The sequence below is a fragment of the Malania oleifera genome, chromosome 9 (assembly GCF_029873635.1).
Source record: "Malania oleifera isolate guangnan ecotype guangnan chromosome 9, ASM2987363v1, whole genome shotgun sequence".
Taxonomy (NCBI): domain Eukaryota; kingdom Viridiplantae; phylum Streptophyta; class Magnoliopsida; order Santalales; family Ximeniaceae; genus Malania; species Malania oleifera.
Genome location: NC_080425.1, coordinates 286,750 through 308,500, shown reverse-complemented (window position 1 = coordinate 308,500; position 21,751 = coordinate 286,750). Strand labels below are relative to the sequence as shown.

Genomic DNA, 21,751 nt, shown 5'->3' with positions numbered 1-21,751 from the left:
TACCTCACGAGAGCAAACACTAGTCTAATCCCTATCTAAACCTAGTGGTAAAAGCTCAAGCATAAGGCTAATGCAATGTGTGTTGCATGAACTAAAAGAGCCATCCATTACCAAACACAAAGTATGAACAAATTGATCATTTAAAAATCATATGGTTAAATAACTATTAGACTCTCTAGTACCCCAAACAGAGTCACAAAATTATCAACACAAGTGCATTTAGTGATTAGACAGAGGATAGCAAGTGAGACAAATATATGCGGAAATAGGGTAGCCCCTTACGTTTAACGGAGCAATCACTAACCTTTTACGTAACCTAGGTGGGGCTAGGTCACGTAACTACTCCCAATTTATGAAACCTTATATAAAATCTAGGTCACAAAATTTGTAGGGTTTGGTCAATGTAACTGAGTTGATTCGAGAGTATGGTATCTGATAAGAAAGTATTAGTGCCCCTTACACACCCATTACATGAACCTACCTTAATAAACCCAAATAAAAACTTTAATCAATAAAGGTCTTCAATTACTCAATATTTCCCAATTATCATCCATCTTAATATTCATCTTCCTTATAACCCCCCAGTCAAGTACACGAGGGTTCTCTCAATTCAAGAATCTCAAAAGGTTGTTGTCGCCCAACTATGGAGTTCCTTCATGGTTGGTTCAAAATTATAGCTCTCAAGACCAAAAAAACAAGCATATATGAATAAATAAAAAAGAACAAATAAAATTTACCCTTCACTAGGATAATCTTACAATCCTTATATGATAAATGATCTACCCTCCTACTTAAGAAAAATCTACTTGACTTTTATTTTTTCCCCTCTGATTATTAAGCGTACTTCTCTCTTCTTAAAGGATGTATTCATTGCAATAAGATCATATGACTTGGCAAAGTCTAAAGATCATATTAAACCCATTGTTATCTTCATATTCATGCCCTCCGTATATCCTTTTATAACCTTTCTTGTGCTTTCCAATGTGTCCATTCAAATCGGCTCCTACGAATATTTTCTTAGTCCTTGGATACCCTGTGCAATATTATCCATATCATTCCAAAATTATCTTTCAAGGTTTTCCACAAGCCTATATGAAGAGCATAAGCACTAGTGACATTTATTATCTCTTATCCTAAGACCATCTTGATTTTTATGATTCTATTTCTTATATTGACATCTACAACACTATCTTTTAGGCCTTTTCCTACAATGATTCCTACCCCATTCTTATGCTTTTTCATTTCTAGTGTATCAAAGTTGAAATCCCGACTTTTCAATTTCTCTAGCTTTCTCTCCTACACATAGTTTCTTGGAGGGCGATTATTTTAATTTTCCATCCAGTCATTGAGTCAACTATCTCCAAGCTTTTATAGCAAGTGTCCCTGTATTCCAAGTGGCTAATCTAATCCTAATCTCCTAAATTAAATTTTTTACAGCTCATGTCCAAATGACGCATGAACTCTCGTGTATTTTACATTGTACTTTGGCACCAATATGGTGCGTCACTTTAGGATGACAACCTAGCCCACCCTTTCCCATTTTTCACTACATACAGGCAGCATGAGTGCAACTCGTAGCTCACAAAGGAAGTAAAGATTCATATGATAGAGACTTGACAAGTTTTATGCTGGTTGTTAGATACCTAACGCAGTCCCCTTCTTTAGTGGGGCCTGCAACTAGCTGTATATGAAAAGAATTAGGGCATCAAGTGTATCACAGAGTTATCAAGATGTAGTTGACATGTATTATGAATAAAAAGGATACTATCATTGTGATTAGGTTTTCAATTTACTAAACAATGTTAACAGTACACAAGTTTTCAGTAATTTGTTTAGTTTACCTATCAAAGGCCTTGACTGTTCATTTAGATCATTTCCACGAGCGTGGGCACTACATCAACATACCTTGAGTCTTGATTGCAATGAACACATTTTAGAGATTTTCGCCATTGAGATGCTCATCCAACATATGTACTATGGAATTCTTTATATACTAAAATGTATTGAACCATGTATGTTTGAAGAACTAGCAATATTTGCATAAGACATGGAGATAAGAATCGGAAGCCATGATAGTTGGAATCTTCCTGTGGTTGACCATAGAAAAGATAGAAGAATGGTTGTGAACACTAATTCTGTTGGATAGCTAGGAAGAGCAAGGAGAAAGGGCATCCAGTCATTGCCCAATTGGTGGAAGGAGGTGCCCAAGCTTAAAGGAGTGGGAGGAGAAACAATACCTGCTCCTTGACTGAAACATTTCAGGAGGAGAAACCATACCCATTCCTTAACATTTTGAAAATGTTTAGTGAGGAGAAATAGTAGTAACAACATCATTTGAGAGGGCACAATTACTTAATGCTTTTCCAAGGTGGAATATTACATATCATTAATCAGTTATATCCTCTCCAAGAGCTGTGGACTATGAGTAAGTAACAACATCATCAAAAACGTTTGCTTAAAGCATTTCCAATGGAGGAAATTCAAGCCGCATGCTCTAAGATGTACTCGTGTTTTCAAATGGATTAAAACAATCTATTGCTAACCCAAACCTCACATTATAATTTCCCCCAACCTCCCAACCCATAGTTTTTCAACTCTTTTTACAAAAAAAGAAAAAAACAATGAATTTTTTTTTTTTTTGTACATATACATGTGTATACAATCAGTATAAAGGGTTAGGCCCATGCATAAGATTATTTAATGAACGAAAAGAGAAAAGGCAAGGCCAAGAAACAAACCAGAAAAACTTCATCCCCAGTTGCATATATTCCAGCATAGTCTTTTAACAGTTTCTCCAGTGCTGAAACATGGTACAAAAATCAAGTCATGCACAAAATTCCACTGTGGGGGGGGGGGGGGGGGGGTGGTGGTGGTGGGGGGCAATAGAACATCTGTAGTGATGCATTAGTTTGGAAATATTGGTAGAACTCACTCATAGAAACAAGCAGCTTAACTATAAATTTCAAACTCATGGTAAAATTTTTGGGGCTTGTTTAGTTGTGGAAAACATTTTTAATTTTCTATTTTTGTTTTTCAAAAAAATTACAATAACGTTAACTAATTTTTCATTCTCACAACATTTGAATGTAGTAAATGAACAACAATAAACAGTTTTTTTCACTATTTGCTTCAAAATAGTTTTATTTTTCATTTCTCAAATAATTACAAAACTGCCACCTTATTTTCCAAATTTATAAACAAAAATTGGAAAACATCTTTTCATTATTTTTCTAGATTTCTAACTCTTACTTTATGTATGGGAGCATGAAACTTGGATCATGGACTTCCATTTGTGTGGACTTGTTTAGTTGTGGAAAACATTTTTCATTTTCCATTTTAGTTTTTCAGAACAATTACAAGAACGTTAACTAATTTTTCATTTTTACAACATTTGAATGAAGTAAATGAACAGTTTTTTCACTATTTGCTTCCAAATAGTTTTATTTTTCATTTCTCAAATAATTACAAAATGCCACCTTATTTTCCAATTTTCCAAATTTATAAAGGAAAATAGGAAAACATCTTTTCATTATTTTTCTAGATTTCTAACTCTAACTTAACGTATGGGAGCATGAAATTTGGATCATGAACTTCAATTAGTGTGGATTATACATAAGAGTTTCTTTTAAATTCAAAACAAGCCCCAAAATTCATAATTCCAAATATTGTCTTAAATAAATTTTGGAAAATTGGAAAACAAATTGTCTTCTTTTTCTGGTGATTATTTTGAAATCAAGAAATAAAAAAAAAAAAAAAATCATTTTGCACATTTAAACAAACTCTTTATTCTTTACCTTTTTATATGAATTTTGAAAAATTAAAAAATAAGCTAAAACATTTATAATTCTTTAGAACACTAAAATGAGAAAATAGAAACTTTTCCAAAACTAAACGGGCCCTTAAATTTTCAGAAGTAATAATTTTTTAGTAATTAAGAATTAGTGGATTTTTGCACTACACCTTCAATAAATGTATGCATATGCATATTTACATACATATATGCACGCACACACATATAGAAGAAATTTTTCAAAAAGAAGAGAAAAACAAAATAATAAAAAGTAAGGGAGGATAAGATATTCTCCTAATCATCAAAAGAAAATGAAGGAAATGAGGAAAAGAAAAACAGTGCATTAAGACTTTCAATCCATTGGAATATCCCAAAACAGTGGATTCTTCTAAAAGCCCTAGAAGCATAAGCTCACAAAGATTTTAGAAAATCTATCTTATCCCAAAGCAGATACACAAGACAAAGCACAAAACTATCCAACAAATGCAACCAAATCCATAGCTCTTCAAACAATCCAAGAAGTCTATTCCACATACACTAAACAGCAAAATAAAGTAGGAAAAGATAAGAACTACATTTACCACTATATGCCACATCAAAGCAAGGAAGTTTCAACTAAAATTTCAAACCTCTAAAAGTACTGAAATTTCTAGGGAACATTTGATTTCAATGTTAATTTCGATTTCGATTTTGAAAAAACAATGGAAATTAGTAGTAAAGCAAGAAATTCTTTCATGAAACTTTAGAAAATTAGTACACATAATGATGAAGTTCTAGGACTAATATATTACAAATTAAATACATCTATTTTGTGTATGAGGTGCAATAGTTGCAATATAATATATGCATTGAACATATTCAGTTAATATAAATGAAATTCATAAATCAATTATTATTTATTATACAAATAAAGATAATTTAGACATGAATGGTTAAGTAATATGTTGTTGTAAGTTCAGTTTTTCATATACTTTCAAAAGCCCTTGTCATAATCTTGTTTCAATAAAAAAAAAAACAATAAGATAAATTTAGAGACAAATTTCATTTCATGTCTAGATCTCACATTTGAATTCCAACGAAATATAATTCTATAGTTAAAAACTTAAAATTTCAACAAGGTTCACTCAAATTTCGAGATTTTAATAACAATAAATATTATGTAAAATGGAAATCAACTGCAACTTCGATCTTGAGGGCGATGGACTAGAGATGCTGGCATAACTTTGTTAGGACCACCAACCAAAAAAGAGCCCTTACCTTGGAAGGAACTTAAGCTTTCCAAATACAATTCACTGAAGAAAAAGGAATAAGAGAATAAAAAATTTGAAAGAAAGAAGATTTATAACCAATTAGGTAGTGAGTTTGGGTGTGATAGTCGTGTTCTATAGGATGAATTTTGTGAAAAGTACAACTTCAAAATGTCAACTTCTAGCTCCAAGAATGCTGTTTCTCATGTGTGAAGAGTACTATCGTAGCTTTGGAAAGGAATTCCTATTTTAGAATGAAGGAATTCATAAAGTGCAGATATCATCAAGTTAGGAGCAAATACCAATCTTAATGATATGGTATTTTGACCATTCTTATCTCTCCAGAGAAAAAAGGTTAGTCAAAAGGAGTTGTATCTCCTAACATAATGGATGAGATGGGGATGTATTTATATGCACCTAGTGGGAAGGAAGCCAAGTTGGACTGCATGGGAGCAAGGATCAGCAAGCTGAAAAAAGACAGAGAACTATTGAAATGTGGAAAAGCAAACTGAATATTCCACTAACTTATGAAAAAGATTACATTCCCATTAAATAGATGATAATTCTCATCTAATTACTAGGGATATTTACAACCTATTGAAAATAGAATATCCTATTTAAAATGGAAAGCAATAAAATAGGAAAGACTATCTACAGAATCGGGTAACATACTACGCAAATCCCCTAGGATCATGGAACCAAAAATAGCTAACAAATCAGTTGACAATAAATCTCCTAAAGATCAGCCTCTAAAAAAGGTTGACAGATATCTAATAATTCTACAGTAGCCCTCAAGTTGGGCTGTAAATATTGATTAGGCCCAACTTGGAATTCAGATCATCAAAATTCTTTCTTGGCAAAGCCTTGGTAAGGACATCAGTTGTTTGGAGACATGTAGGCACATACAACATCTTGATTATTCCTTCCTCTATTTTTCCTTTTATGAAATGTCGATCAATCTCCACGTGTTTCGTTCTATCATGATGCACTGGGTTCTTTGCAATGTTGATGGCTGATTGATTGTCACAGAACATCTTCATGGGTTCTTCACCTAAAATCTTTAATTCCTTTAGAAGCCTTCTTAGCCATATTCCTTCACAAAGGTTGTGTGCCGTTGCCCTGAATTCAACTTTTGCACTACTTCTTGACACAACTGATTGCTTCTTACTTCGCCATGTAACGAGGTTTCCCCACACATATGTGTAGTACCCAAAAGTTGACCTTCGATCATGTATTGATCCTGCCCAATTTGCATCACTGAATACTTCAATATCTCTTCTTTGATTCTTCTCAAAAAATAATCCTTTACTTGATGTTAGCTTTAGATATCGTAGGATTTTATAAACTACCTCCATATGTTCTTCATTGGAATTGTTCATGAATTGACTCACCATACTGACATAGAAACCAATATCAGGTAAGGTGTGAGACAAATATATAAGTTTTCCAACTAGTCTTTGATACCTACCTTTATCCATTGGTGCACTGTCTTCCTTGGCTCCTAGTTTGGTTGTTGAATCCATAGGAGTATCTTCTGGCTTGCGTCCGAGCATCCCAATCTCTTTCAAAAGATCTAGAACACATTTCCTTTGGGAGACAAAATTCCCTTCCTTGACCGTCCCACTTCCATGCCTAGGAAGTATTTGAGATTCCCACGGTCCTTGATTTCGAATTCTTTAGCTAGAAGACTTTTGAGACTACTCATTTCCCCCTTCATAATCTCCCGTTAGAATGATGTCGTCCACATATACAATGAGGATAGAAATTTTTCCTTCAGGAGAGTATTTAACAAATAGTGTATGATCTGATTGACATTGAGAATAGCCATACCTCCTGACTACCTTTGTGAATATCTCAAACCAGGCTCTTGGGGATTGCTTGAGCCCATATAGATATCTTTTGTGTTTGCAGACTTCGTTGTGTGTAGCTTGTGTCTCGAATCCAGGAGGAATTTCCATGTAGACTTCTTTCGCTAGGTCTCCATTGAGGAAGACATTCTTGACATCTAGTTGGTGAAAAGGCCAGTCTAAATTTGCTGCCAAAGATAAGAGGACCCACACTGTATTTAACTTGTCCACAAGGGCAAATGTCTCTTCATAGTCGATTCCATATGATTGAGTGAATCCCTTTGCTTCCAGCCGAGCTTTGAATCGGTTAACACTTCCATATTCATTTAATTTCACAATGAATATCCATTTGCAACCTACTGGACGTTTTCCAGTTGGTAATTCTGTGATCTCCCATGTTCCATTCTTTTCTAGTGCACTAATTTCTTCCAAGATAGCAGACTTCCATTCAGATGTACTGAGAGCCTCTGGTATGTTATTTGGAACCTAGATTTTGTTGAGGTTGGCAACAAAGGATCTAAAATTCGAAGACAACCACTGATATGACACAAAAGTGTATATTGGGTGTTTTGTGCATGATCTCACACCTTTTCTCACAGCAATAAGACAATCATTATCATCATTAGTAAACTCATTATGGGAAGTCTTGGGATTGGAGTTAACTAGTGTATTTTCACTTGATCAAGGGCTCAGATCAGACTCTTGGATTTGCTCAAGGGATTCTTGTTGTTCTATCTTTGGTTCCTTCTCCTCTGTGAATAGGTAATCAACTCATCATTTTTTGTTGGTTGAATAGTGTCCAGATGCTGATGTTTCACTAGAGATTCTAAGAATGGATGTGAAGGAGAAATGGAGTTGGTAGTTGGAATAGATTCAGAAATTTGTGATAGGTGAGAAGGGCCAGAATCAGAAGAAGGGTGAGATAACTCTTAAATATCCCAAAGCTGGAATTCCTGTGTAATCTCCCCCTGAATTTCAGATTTGGGGTAATATGGTTGTTGCTCAAAAAAGGTGACATCCATGGAGTGATAATATCTTTTAGTAGTTGGTGAATAGCATTTACAACCCTTTTGGTTTGGAGAGTACCCAACAAAAATGCACTTAAGGGCTCTAGGATCAAGTTTACCCCGGCGTTGACTATGAACATGAACAAAAGCTGAGCACTTGAATACTTTGAAGGGAATAGTGGAGATAAGTCGAGTATTGGGAAAGGACAAAAGTAGAGTTTGACAGGGAGTTTGGAATTTGAGAACGCAAGAGGAGGACATCTTGTTTGTGAGGTAGGCTGCAGTGAGAATGGCTTCACCCCAAAAGTGTTTTGATACATATATAGAGAACATAAGGGGGCGGGCAACATCTAGTAGGTGCCGGTTTTTTCTTTAGGCAACTCCATTTTGCTAATGAGTGTCGACATAGAAACTTTGGTGTATTATACCTTGACTCAAGAAATAATCATCTAGAATGGATTTGAAATATTCTTTGGCATTATCAGTTTTCACAATCTGTATTTTTTCTTGGAATTGTATTTGGATCATGGTGTTAAAATTTTGAAAAATCTGACCTGCCTCTAACTTTTCTTTCATGAGGAATATCCAGGTAAGTCTAGTGTGATCATCTATAAAAGATATAAATCAGCGAGATCCAATAATATTCTTGATCCTAGATGGCCCCCACACATCACAACGAATCATTGAAAAGGGTTGGGGCGCTATGTAGGGTCAGTTGGGATAAGAGTTGCAAACATGTTTTGAAAATTGACACATCTCACACTGAAAATCATTTGGATATTTATTATTGAATAATGAAGGAAACAGTTTCTCGAGATACAAGAAATTTGGATGTCCTAACCTATAGTGCCACAACATAATTGCACTATTATTATTAAAACGAATGACTAAAAAATAACTGACTTCTAGACACTAAACAATCGGATTTGTGAGTTGTTCCTTGAGGAGGATCATTAACCTTGAGAAGTTAGAGCCCCGAACACAACTTAGCACTGCCAATCGTCTTCCTCGAATCTAAGACTTGAAATTCACACATATTTGGGAAAAATTTAGTAACACAATTGAGATCCCGAGTGTGTTTAAAAATAGACAGTAAATTGCAATCCAAATTTGGCACTAATAGAACTAAATTGAGTGTTAGGTTCTCTGAATTTTTAACAGAACTTGTACCAGCCACCTTTGAGAGTGAACCATATGCTATCTTGACTGTTGAATTTTCATAACAGGGATTATAAGTAGAAAAAAAAATTTCTATCTCTGGTCATATGGTGCGATACTCTTGAGTCTATAATCCATGGACCTAGCTTCTCCTTTTTAACATGAAGAGCGCTTAAAAAATTACCTTTGTGTGCCAAAGAACTAGTTCCAACCATAGTAGTAGGGGCTATTGAAGATTGACTGAACATTTTTTGCAATAATTCTAGTTGCTCCTTGCTGAAGAGATTGGGCTCAAGTGGTGTTGGTTTTTCATCTATAGAGACGAAATTTCCCAGTCCTTCCCTGTCGTTGACAAAGCGGGAAGGTTTCCAATTTGCGGGTTTACTGTGGATTTTCCAGCAAGTGTCCTTGGTGTGACCAGGACGTCGACAATGGTCACACCACGGCCTCCCTTTCTTCGGTCTACTGTCATTGCTGTTATATGGATTCCCTCGAACCACAAGGGCTGAACTCTCTAGGTTTGTTGCAAGAATCTTGAGGGCCTATCATTATCTTCTTTCGACTCTTCTCTTGGGGAACTTCTGAAAACGCTTCTCGTTTGGCAGTGGTTTGGACCCTAGGATTCTTCCTCGTACTTCATCAAGATTTTAATTTAATCCAATCATAAATTTGTATATTCTTTTCTTTTCAACAATTTGTTTATACTTGATTCCATCTTCGGGACAGCTCCAATAGTGCTCCTCAAATAAGTCCAGCTGTTGCTAGTAGCGGTTGAGGGTGTTGAAGTATTGGGTCACTATCAAATCTTCTTGGCGTAAGTCATGTAGAACACTTTCCACCTCAAATAATTCAGATGTATTCTCGTTGTTAGAATACGTTTCCTTGGTAGCTTCCTAAATCTCCTTTGCTCTTCTGTAGAGAAGAAAAATTTCTCCAATGTCATTTGTCATGGAATTAATGAGCCATGACATGACCATGTTATTTTCCGATTTCCATGTTTTGAACTTCGCATCACCCTTGCTTGGTTGGGCTGCAACTCCTGAGAGATAATCATCCTTTCCCTTTCCACATATAAACATCATCGCAGAATGGGACCATTGGAGATAGTTATTCCCATTAAGTTTGTGTCCTATAATGGGCATGAAGCTGTTATCTGAACTGCTGCTGTTGCTTGAGGCCATAGCTTCCTGATTGGTGGTGACGTCTGAGACTGAAGAGGTGGAGTTGCATCTCTTGGTGGCCATACCGTATTTGGTCATATGGGAAGATTAGGGTTTAGAGGATGCCCTGATACCATATGGAAAAGAAAACTGAATATTCCACTAACTTGTGAAAAAGATTACATTCCCTTTAAATAGATGATTATTCTCATCTAATTACTAAGGATATTTACAACCTATTGAAAATAGAAAATCCTATTTAAAATGGAAAGTAGTAAAATAGGAAAAACTATCTACAGAATTGGGTAAACATGCTACTCAAATCCCCTAGGATCGTGGAAACAAAAATAGCTAAAAAATCAACTGATTTGTTAGTTGTAAATCTCCTAAAGATCAGCCTCTGATAAAGGTTGACAAATATCTAATAATTCTACAAGAACTAGTCAACTTGAAGTAGTTCACACTTTAAAATTATGTTGGAGAGGGGTGGAAATTGGCTTTTTGAATTAGTTGCCTTCGTTTTTTTTTTTTAAAAAAAAATTGTTTCTTTTTCCATTCTTGTCTTGAGATTTTTCTGTAATCTTTAGCTTGTATCTTCTTTATCCCTTGCTTAATCTAAAAAGAAAAGAGAAAACTTGCAGCCATAGAAAAATACAACAGCAACAAAGGACTTAAAGCTTTGAGTTGAAATGTATCCAACACACTTCCAACTCTCTAATTTGCATTAACAATGACAATAACAACCCAGCCAAACACTGAAGGACCTTCCCACCACATCTAATAATCCTATAGAGCCTATAGTAAATGAATGAAATTACCATTTACCCTAGATTATGAAATTGGCCCAACACTGAACTCACAAGCACACAATTATGAATTAATTGTCAACTATCTTATGTTTGCACCCTTGCACGAGGTCAAACTGGCACTGCATACCCCCAGGGTAGGTTCTGAGGACACATGGTGGGGTCTCTCAAAATATCCTGGTTCTGAGAAGTTCTAGACTCTTGACTTGGAGAGCTCAAAGCACAGTTCATTAAAGGGAACTCCAAACCCCTTAGCCTATTTGTGGTTTATTCCTTTTTCTTCTCTCACACCCTAACCATGTGTTTCATGACCCTGTTCAGCTTACAAGTTCTCTCTTTCTTGAGACTAAACGTGGCATTTTCTAATTGAAGACAACCCACATGTTTAACTCTCCCCTATATATACCCCAACCATGCTCTCTTTGTCTCTCACCTGCAACCTAATTTTGGAATCCCTACGATTCATTAAATTTTCTCCGTTCATTTACTGTACACACCTGATTTTGGCTCCATGCAAATTCACCTTTTTTAGGGCCATTGGTGTAAATACATTGTTATTGACGCACTCCATTCAAAGAATGTAATGCTAGTAATTTGCACGGAGTCTCAATTGCTCGCCATGGCCCCAAATGACACAAAAGAAAAGGCCAAAAAATGGGGTCAACTCACAGAGCCAACTCGGCGAGCGGCATGTGCTGATGAGATCCACAGTATCTTGTGGTGCTAAGAGTGGGAAGCAGCACCTGCCACCCTTGTGGTCCAATACCGTTCTCTTAATATTTTATTGTTCTCTCCCTAGCAGCTTGCTCAACTTAGCTCCTCCACATAAGCCTAGGCGTTGAGTTATGGTCCAAGCCAAAATTTATACACACACACACACACACACACACACACATTCCTTTTATGTATCATGGTTCCAAATCGCAGATGTAAGGAAGCAGGTGTAATGGCCGTGAATTTGTTTCAAGCACACACAACCTTGTGCATATTATTGTATTTGCATATTTTGAGCCTTTAACCCTTCTTACAAAGAGTTTTAGTGTATCTTGGATCCTTCAGTTAAACTACGTTGCTTGGTAAGGGCAAGAAATTTACATTTTTTTAAACCACCATTTAAAGAAAAATTACATGTCTGCATGTGTGCATTATACTTTGTCATTATTCTTATGCCTGATAAATTCTTAAGTGAATAAGTTGATTAATAAAACAAAATACATTAGACACTCCATTAAGCTGTTAGACACATAAGACATACGAATAATGCAAATATATAATAACTAGAAAAGAATAGTTGAAGTTGAAAAATAGAATATAAATATCAAATGGCTAATATATCAAAATAAAAATATTTTCCTAACAAGTTAGTATTTTCAAATTGTTCACTAATGCATCTCTTTTGAGATTTTTAAAAAAAGTATATTTTATATCAGTATCATCCTCATTATAATTTTGTCCCCCTCTTGCTTCATAGTGTATTGAGAATGATTTGTGAAAGGGGAAAACAAAAGTGAGAAGAAAAAGTATATATATATATATATATATATATATATATATATTTGTGTAACAATCCTATAGCGATTACATAACGGTCGTAGCACCCTTTATGTAGCGGTCGTGGTCTATAACGGCTACTACGACCGTGATTTTTCTTCCCATTGATTCCGGTGTGTAACAGTATCAAAGACCAAAAAAACCGGTACATAATGGCGTTATGTAATGGTCATGGCCGTTATTTAAAACCATGATTGTGTATTATTAGAGATATTCCTGGTTGTACAAAAACATGCTTCTTTTTATGCTTTATTAGAGTTCGGATGCTAATAATGCTTGTTTGTTTTGATAGACTAAGGATCTATATATTTCTGTTTTGCCAAAAAGACTAAGACAGCGAACTAGGTGCTTAATGACTCCCTTACAGATTCATTACCTTCTCAACCCATAACATAATAGCCAAACCCTAGTCTTTCTAAGGATGCTTTTCCAAGTTTGGAGTGTACATTAAAAGGTTTTCTTTGCTTATTTTTTATAAAATATTTTTTTTATAGAAAAAAAGAAGAGATTTTTCTGAAAATAAAAGAAAGTGCAGAAAGGAGCATAAGAAATGCTCCTTCAAACCCAACCAAAGGCCACAACAGCACTGCCAGCCAAAAGTATGCATTTCTCATTTTAATTTCTCCTCACAGCTTGGACCCTAACTAACGCAGCACACTCAATCTCATAAATGGTGTATTTGGTCCTTGACAATTAGAAATTGGTGGTATAAAGTGGAAGCTCTTTCGCCCCCCACCCAAACCAACCCCCCGGCACCTGGGCACGCACCAGCAGAAATACAGCAATAATATAGGAATGGAGATCAAGCCAATCAGCCAAGTGTTGCCCTTGCTTTGTTGGTCTATATTCCTTATTTTTCATCACCTTTATTTAGAAGGAATCACTTGAGATTTTGCAGTCCTGCCATTCTTCATTCCCTAAATTGATTGAAAAACACCAAGACTTACGATGCAGGAAGTCTATTCGGGATGAGCAACCTTTGACGCTTGGGAAGCCTCTTGACGATAAAGAGGTGATCTCCCCAAATTGGAATCTTCCTAGTTAGGTCTCCCCCTCATTTGTAAAATCATCTTCTATGATCCTAAATTTTCACATTGTAACCCTCACATCTACTAGCTCACACGATCTAGGACATTTTCCTCAACTAATTATGAGTTATTAAATCCCTCATCACTATCTCATTCCAAGTTGTTTTAGGTCTACCCCTACCTCTTCTAGCATTAATAACAAAAATTAGTTCACTCCTCCTCACTGGTGCACTACTTGGCCTGCGTTTCAAATGCCCAAACCATCTAAATTGCCCCTCTCTTATCCAAGGTCTTAAATTTCGATATCAACTCAAATTGCAAAGCTCCAAAAATACATAAATTTCGATTTCAATTTCAAAAATAACAGAAATCAGAAGTAAAGCATGGATTCTTTTATGGAACTTTAGAAACGGTTAATAGACAAAATAATGTAAGTTTTAGGAATAATATATCACAAGTTAAATACATCTATGCTGTGTATGAGGTGAAAAAGTTGTAATACAATATCTGCATAAAACATATTTGTAAGATAATGCTCATTAAAATATTCAGTTAATAAAATTGAAATTAATAAATCATTTAATTATTATTTATTAAACAAATAATGATAATTTAGACATGAATGGTTAAATAAAATGTTGTTGTAAGTTCATTTTTTCATATAATTTCAAAAGCCCATGTAATAATTTTCTGTTTCGATAAAAAAAAAATTAAATTGAAAGAATAATTTTATTTCACTCCTAAATCTCGCATTTGAATACCGAAAAAATTTCATTCTATAGCTAAAATTTCGATAAGTTTGGGTAAGATTTCGAGATTTCCAAAAATTTTGGATAGTTCGTAGAAATTTCGACGGAAATTATGTAACATGGAAATCAATTGCCATTTTGACTTTGAGGGTGATGGAAACCCGAACTTTTGATGGAAATTTTGACAATTTCATGGAAATTTAAGACCATTTCTCTTATCTTATCTTCTAATGATGCTATGTCTAATTTATTGCGAATATGATCATTCCTTAATGATAAAGCTTGATATACATTGTTGGCCTACAACCTAACATCTTAAGCTTTTAGGGAAAGTGGTAATCTAAAATGGTATCAGAGATGCTTACCAGGAGGTCTTGGGCTCTAGTCTCATTGCCCACATTTACTATGTGGTGTTTAAAAATTATTATATTCCCTATAATGGGTGCTATCTATTGTGTGTGCATCTCTCCACATGTTGTTATGTTGCACATGCGGGGGAGTGTTAAAACTTGATACACATTGTTGGCCCACAACCTAACAGCTTAAGCTTTTAGGTAAAGTGGTAATCTAACACTAAATTTATCCTTTAATGCTATACCGCTGATCCACCTTAGCATTCGCATTTCAGAAATTTCATTTTTTGAATATATTGTTTCTTAGTTACCCAACTTGCCCAAAATTTTGATCCATATAGCATGGTCAGTATTATGGCCATCTTACAAAACTTTCCTTTTAGTTTTAATGGTATTCTATGATTGCACGACCTCCATTTTACCCACCTTGCTTTAACCCCATGTACTACATTCTCTCCAATTTCTCCTCCCGCTTGCAAAATAAAACCAAGACATCGAAAACTATCATTGTTGTTGATTTCTTGATTATCAAGTTTAATCTTATCTTCAATATTCTGCCTTACATGGCTGAAATTACATTTATATATCCCATCTTATTTCTACTTATTCTAAAACCTCTACTCTAAAGTTGTTCTCCAAACCTCTAACTGATTTCTACCCCACTCCTATTTTCATCAATCAAAACAATATCATCTACAAATAGCAAACACCATGGGATCTCATTCTGAATATTCCTAGAGAGCTCATCAATCAATAAAGAAAATAAATAGGGACTCGGCGTATAACCTTGAAGAACATCAATTGTGATTTGATACCTCCTCAGTTCTAACGATAGTTGCTACTCTATCATACATATCCTTAATGACATTAGTATATAATACCCATTGCATACTCCTTTTTTTTTCTAAAACCCACCATATAATTGCCTTAGGTAATCTATCATATACAATCTCTAAGTCAATAAAGAACATAAGTAAGCCCATTTTTCCTTTCCTTGAACTTTTACATTAATCTTCTTAGATGATAAATAGCTTCTGTTGTCGATCTCCAAGGCATAAAATTAAATTGAATCCTCGAGACCTGTGTTTATATTCTTATTCTTTGTTTAATTACCCTTTTCCCATAGCTTCATCGTATGACTTGACAATTTAATTTTAAGACAGTTATTACAATTTTGAATATCCCCTTTGTTTGTATATGGGTACAAACGTGTTCTTCCTCCATTCCTCTAGCATTTTCCTTATTTTTATAATAGCGGTGAATAGATTAGTTAGTCATATAATATCTTTAATCTCTTAGACATTTCCAAACTTCAATTGGGATGTTAACCAATCCTATAGGTTTCCCAACTTTCATCTTTTCTAAATCCATCTTATCTTCAACGACTCTAATTTTGCGAATAAATATAAGATTTTTAGTCTTTTCCTCATTTGTCACCTCTAGGTTTAAGCCTCCAATTTGGTTGTCATTAAACAACTTATCAAAGTATCTTCACCATCCCTTTTTTCATATCTTCTTCATTTACCAACATATTATCTTTTTCATCCTTTGTACATTGTACATAGCTAAATCTTTGCACTTTCTTTCTCTAGCTCTTGCTAATTTATGTATGTCTCTTTTCCCTTCTTTTGTATCCAATCCAGCATAGAAATTATAATAACCTCAATGTATAACTTCACTAATAGCCTTTTTTTCCCCTCTTTTCTTGCCTCCTTATATTTTTCAAAAATTTTCTATATTTCTACAATTTTGCCACATTTTATACCAAATTCTTCATCTTTATAGCTTTTTGGACATCTTGATCCCACCATAAACTTTCTTTGCTTCCCAAGAATCTTCTTTTGGATTCACCTAAAACCTATTTTGCTATCTTTTTAATAGAGCAAGCCATTCTATTCCATATTGAGTGTTTGCATCTACTTTATTCCCTAATGTACGATCACCCTCTTCGGTCATTTTATCTTCAAGTTTTACTATATTTTCAAATTTCAGACTCCATCATCTAATCCTTTTGCAATGATTCACGTTGCTTTTTCTCTTCTAGTTCTTTGTATGAATATAAATGTTTTAAAAGGCTCAATTAAGGCTCGCCTCAAGGCAAAGCATGCCTAAAACACATTAAGGCTCAATCTAAAATACAAATTTTAAAAAGGCCAACATGTTTCATGTTGAGGCTTATGCATTTGTATAAAAGGCACACCTTTTTATTTGAGGTTTACACATTTTGGTTGTGTGATTCATGAGCTTAATTTGGAAATTTGGCTAGAAATTTTTATCTACATGTTAATGTTAAGGAATGCCATAATATGAATTGATTTCGGAAACTCTTGAACTTCAAATTTTTCCAAAATAATCGTATCTTGGATCATGAAAACAATATGAACACTGTAATAGTATAGCTATCTCTTGCCGTGATTTATGTCATGAATTCAAGTTAGCAATTTTTTAATAGCCAACAAGTAGTTTGCAAAGTTTTTTATTTGTCTATTCCAATGTTTTAAAATGCGTTATTGAGGCGCGCCTCTTGAGGCGATTTGGGCCTAAAACGCATGCGCAATTCCAAAAAGGCGTACGCCTCAAGGGAGAAGGCGCACACATCCTTTTTACACCTCAAATGACAAGACGTACGCCTTTTGGGCTTCTTGGTTTAAAACATAAATTGAAAAAACGGAACCTAGAATGCATCTAAAACCCTTTCCTCCCTCTCTCCCACAAAGCTTCTTATCTTTTGCTCTCTCGACGAAGCCTCTGACGAGCCTTCTCCTCGACAATCGCCTCTGCTCTCTCTTCGACGATTCCTCCAGCACCTCCTCTCTCTCCGACGACTTGACGGCTGCTTCCAACGATTCCTCCAAGCCTCTCGTCCCTCTCCTACAAGTTGACATTTCCTTCCAAACTCTGATCTACCTCCGACGACTCCTTCTGACGTATCCTTTCCATTCGATGAATCCTTCAAAGCTGTCGTCTCTCTGCAGCGACCCTCTGCAGCCTCCTGCCTCTCTCCATGACCCTCTTATACTCCCTGCCAATGTTGGCTGCAGCTCGCTTTTAGAAATTAGAATCTTGAGACATGCTTATATTTTTAACATATATTGTTTGTGTTTCCTTGTTAAAACTTAAAATTGGCCCATATACAACAACAAAACCAAGCCTTAGTCCCACTAGGTGGGATCGGCTATATGTATCCTTTTCCGCCAATTGGTCTATATGATATTTAAAAGTTATGCTTTTATATTTTTCTTTTTTATTCTTAAAATTTTCACATTTTTTTATTATATATAAATTGATTTTATTTTTTAATTATTTTAAAAAATACAGTCCCAAAATGCTTGCACCTCAACACCTTGCCTCTCGGAGGGTAAAATGCCTCGCCTTTTAAAACACTGGTTTATTCTATATTATCTCCGTGATTTTCTTAATTTTTTTTTATCTTTAAAATATATGTTCTATATTACATATTTTTATCTAAAAAAAAAAAATTTCAAAAGGTTTACACCCCAATACCTTAAGGCTTATGCCTCGCCTTACACCTTGCCTTTTAAAACACTGATGATTATCTAATAATAAAACTATGTTGTGTAGTCAAACATTCCCTTGAGATAAATTTACAATCCTTGCAAGCTAAATGACCTCCCCTCCTAGTTAAGAAAAAATCCATTTGGCTTTTATTTTGTCCATTCTTGAAAGTTAATAAGTGTTCTTTTTTCTTAAAACAAGTAATCATTATAACAAGATCGTATAGCATGGAAAAATCTAGAATTATATCATTGGGCTCATTTTTAACTCCATATCCATTCCCTCCATGTATCCTCTCATAACCTCTATTATCCTTTCCAATGTGTCCATTCAAATAAGCTTTTATGAATGTTTTCACAGATCCTGGTACCCATAACTTCCCAAATTTGTCTTTTAAGGTTATTTGTTAAACCTAATTGAAGAGCATACGCGTGAATAATATTTATTATCTCTTGGCCTAGAGCTATCTTGAATTTTATGATCCTATCCGCTATTCATTTAACATCTATCACATTATCCTTTAGGTCTTTGTCCACAATGATTCCTACCCCATTTTTATGTTTTTATCTTCCAACATACCAACGTTTAAATTCTGAATTTTCGATTCCTCTAGCTTTGCCCCCTACCCACCTATTCTCTTGGAAGCAGATTATATTAATTTTTCTTCTAGTCATTGTATCTACCAACTCCATGCTTTTTTCCGTAAGTGTCCCTATGCTCCAAGTTGCTAACTTAACCCAAGTTTCCTATACTAGCCTAACCCTCCCTCATCTAGAATGGCCTGACCTAGCCCATGCTTGTCCATTTTTCGCTACACTTGAGGGGTATAAGCACAACGCAGTCGCTCATATGGGATGACCCAGCAAACATTTGGTAAAGATTCACACCATAAGACTTGACAAATTTTATGTTGGCTGCCCGCTACCTAACACAACCCTCCTCCTTTATGCAGGCTTGGGACTGGCTGTGTGTAGGGATATTAGGGCATTTAACGCTACACAGGCAGGGGACAAGTATCTGCAGGCTGAAGTGAGATAAGATTAAGTACCCAAAACATTGTAGCCCTGTACTAGAGACTAGACACAAAGCTTATGCATAAATTTCATTTTCGGGGGAAAAAAAATACTGGAGTGTGAAAAGATTACTGCATAGGCTGAAAAAGCAAGACTATGCATGCTCTAGACTTGGAAACAAAAAGAAATTCAGCTATTCCTGGGAAAATATAAATATATAAATATATGAATAGGATTTTTTTTTTTTTTTTTAGATATTTGTCGATGCAAATTATTACACACATTCAAAGCATGGAAACTAGAAACCAAAGCCCTAAATCTAAGTAATCTATGCATTTTCTAACCTGCATCAACTTCAAAATTATCTAACACATGCCCTGGAGCCAGATCCAGGATCCATGCACACATATCAAACAGAAATAGAGAGCAGAGGTGAAAATAATGGTATGTTGACGATTTGTCTGATTTCAATAGCCCAAAACCTGCCACTATCAAAAGTGAAAGGTCGGGCTTTGTGATGAATAAACTTGGATTCTTTCTAGTTCTACATTTGGCAACATATTTTTCTTTCTTTTTAACAAATAGGCAAGTAAGTTGGGTTTGCCTCAAATCAAGTTTACCTGCGAAGCCTTTCCCAATGTGACGTTTTGCCCAAGCAAACTTTTCATCACGACCAACTTTTTCCTCAATATAGTTCTATAAAAGCAGCAAAATTATGCTAAATAATGACAACAAAACATTATCTGACGTTAAGCAATGTATGAGTAAGATAAAATCACTAATCCAATTTAAGATGTTTACAAGTACGTCAAGATTCTGAAGAGGCTGTATACTTGAGGAAACGATATTTGCAGCCTGACATCAGAAGATAAATGGAAATCTGTCAGTATATTTACATGAAACTTAAGGATCATTGCAAGTAACCAGAACATGACAATATGTAATATTATTCCAAAAAAAAAAAATTTGCATCCAATTATATCTAGTAATTGAAAATCACTATGAGTTCATTCTACAACTAATCATATTTCCCCTTAAAGCTGGATGAAGAAACTCCAACTGCAGTGGGATTATTGGATCATACTACAAAAGGTAAACTCTGCAATGAGCTTTTCATTTTTCACCAACCACAGTTACCATGCTAACATTTACATATACAACTGTACTTATATTGCTAAATAAAGAATTGTACTGGATAAACAAAGAATACAACAAGAAGATGAAAATAAAAAACAGGAGAACAACGATCCTCCCAACAATCAAGAAACATGGTACAACCAAAAAAAAAATAATTACGAGCATAAAATGGAGCAGCCCCCGAGCATACGGTCAGGTGGTAAGGACTTGTCCCAGAAGGCCGCTTACCGTATATCTGGGGCCCGAAACCTGCTGCCGGCACCGCACATCCGGATTTAGCTCCTACGTGTTGGCTGTGGGCACGGTAGGCGTAGGTGTGGGAGTAGTCTGGTGCGTAAGCCCAGGAAACCCGGCGACATAAAATAAAAAAAAAAAGAATAAAATGGAGCAAATTTGTCACATCCCTATTTTTGGCACGTGACCAGGCATGACTCCATTCATAATCTGATGGAAAGGGGTGTACAAAATTACCAAAAAACTGAAAACCGGACCGAAACCGCAAGTTGTTCGGTTTTCAGTATTCGGTTTTGATTTCGATTTCTAAAAATATAAATTTTCAATTTCAATTTCGGTTCCGGTTTTAGAATATAACAGAACCGAAAAAATCGATTTAGATGGGTTTCATACTTTCATAGTTTCATTTCACAATTCACACTGCTCTCTCCTCTCTTCAACTCTGCCTCTCTCTTAGACTCTCAATCTCTCTCCATGTCTCAACTCTCACTCTCTCAATTTCGGACACTCGAAGCCGACGGTCAGTCGACTTAGTCCCCTTGCCAGTGGCTAGTCCCCTCATGGTTTCCATTTCACTTTCTCAGTCGTCGCCAGTCACCAGTCGCCTTCTCGTCTTTGCCCTCTGCACAGGCAGTGCAGCTGTGCTGCACCACTATCGTCAACAACCAGCGGCCCTACCTCTGCAGCTCTGCCTCCCTCCCCTATCCTCTCAACTCTCAAGTAGCTGAGGATCTAAGGTACAGTTTGCCTCGACCCTCACTGATCCCCTCACTGATTTTAAATCATAAGCAAATCTTCAATCATTATGATTACGGTCATAGGTTTGGTAGGGTTAGAAAGGGGAGATTTTTTGGAGCTATGCTTGTTTTGGCAACCTTTGGATGTTGTGGTCGTAGAGAAATGATAGGTTCTACTAGGATAAATTCACTTGTCCATCTTTTATTTAGGATAGGGTTGGGCTTGTATCTTAATTTGGGCTATTCTTCTTTTTTCGTCTTTTTTTTTTTTTGGGCTTTTGGGGAATTTCTTGGGATGGTTTGCAGTGGGATTGGAGGTATGCCCTGGTGGAGGGCGTTTTGTCCTCCTTTTTGTCTTCTGGGAGGATGCCTTATTCTCCAACTTCATGTTTTCTCCTTTCTCCTAACAACTCTTTTA

The 21,751-nt window shown here is 35.5% G+C and overlaps 1 protein-coding gene across 2 annotated transcripts in view; it reads right to left on the bottom strand.

Annotated features, from left to right (window-relative positions):
• Positions 1–21,751, bottom strand: part of LOC131164568 (glutathione S-transferase zeta class-like) — a 140,837-nt gene that overhangs the window by 21,414 nt on the left and 97,672 nt on the right. Inside the window, exons 6-8 of one of the 2 annotated variants that reach the window (XM_058121856.1) lie at positions 20,027–20,080; positions 19,846–19,921; positions 2,739–2,800 (exon numbers count right to left, since the gene is read on the bottom strand). In XM_058121856.1, coding sequence (XP_057977839.1) covers positions 2,739–2,800; positions 19,846–19,921; positions 20,027–20,080 — 192 coding nt within the window. The remainder of the gene's footprint in view (positions 1–2,738; positions 2,801–19,845; positions 19,922–20,026; positions 20,081–21,751) is intronic. The other variant, XM_058121857.1, reaches the window with a different exon arrangement.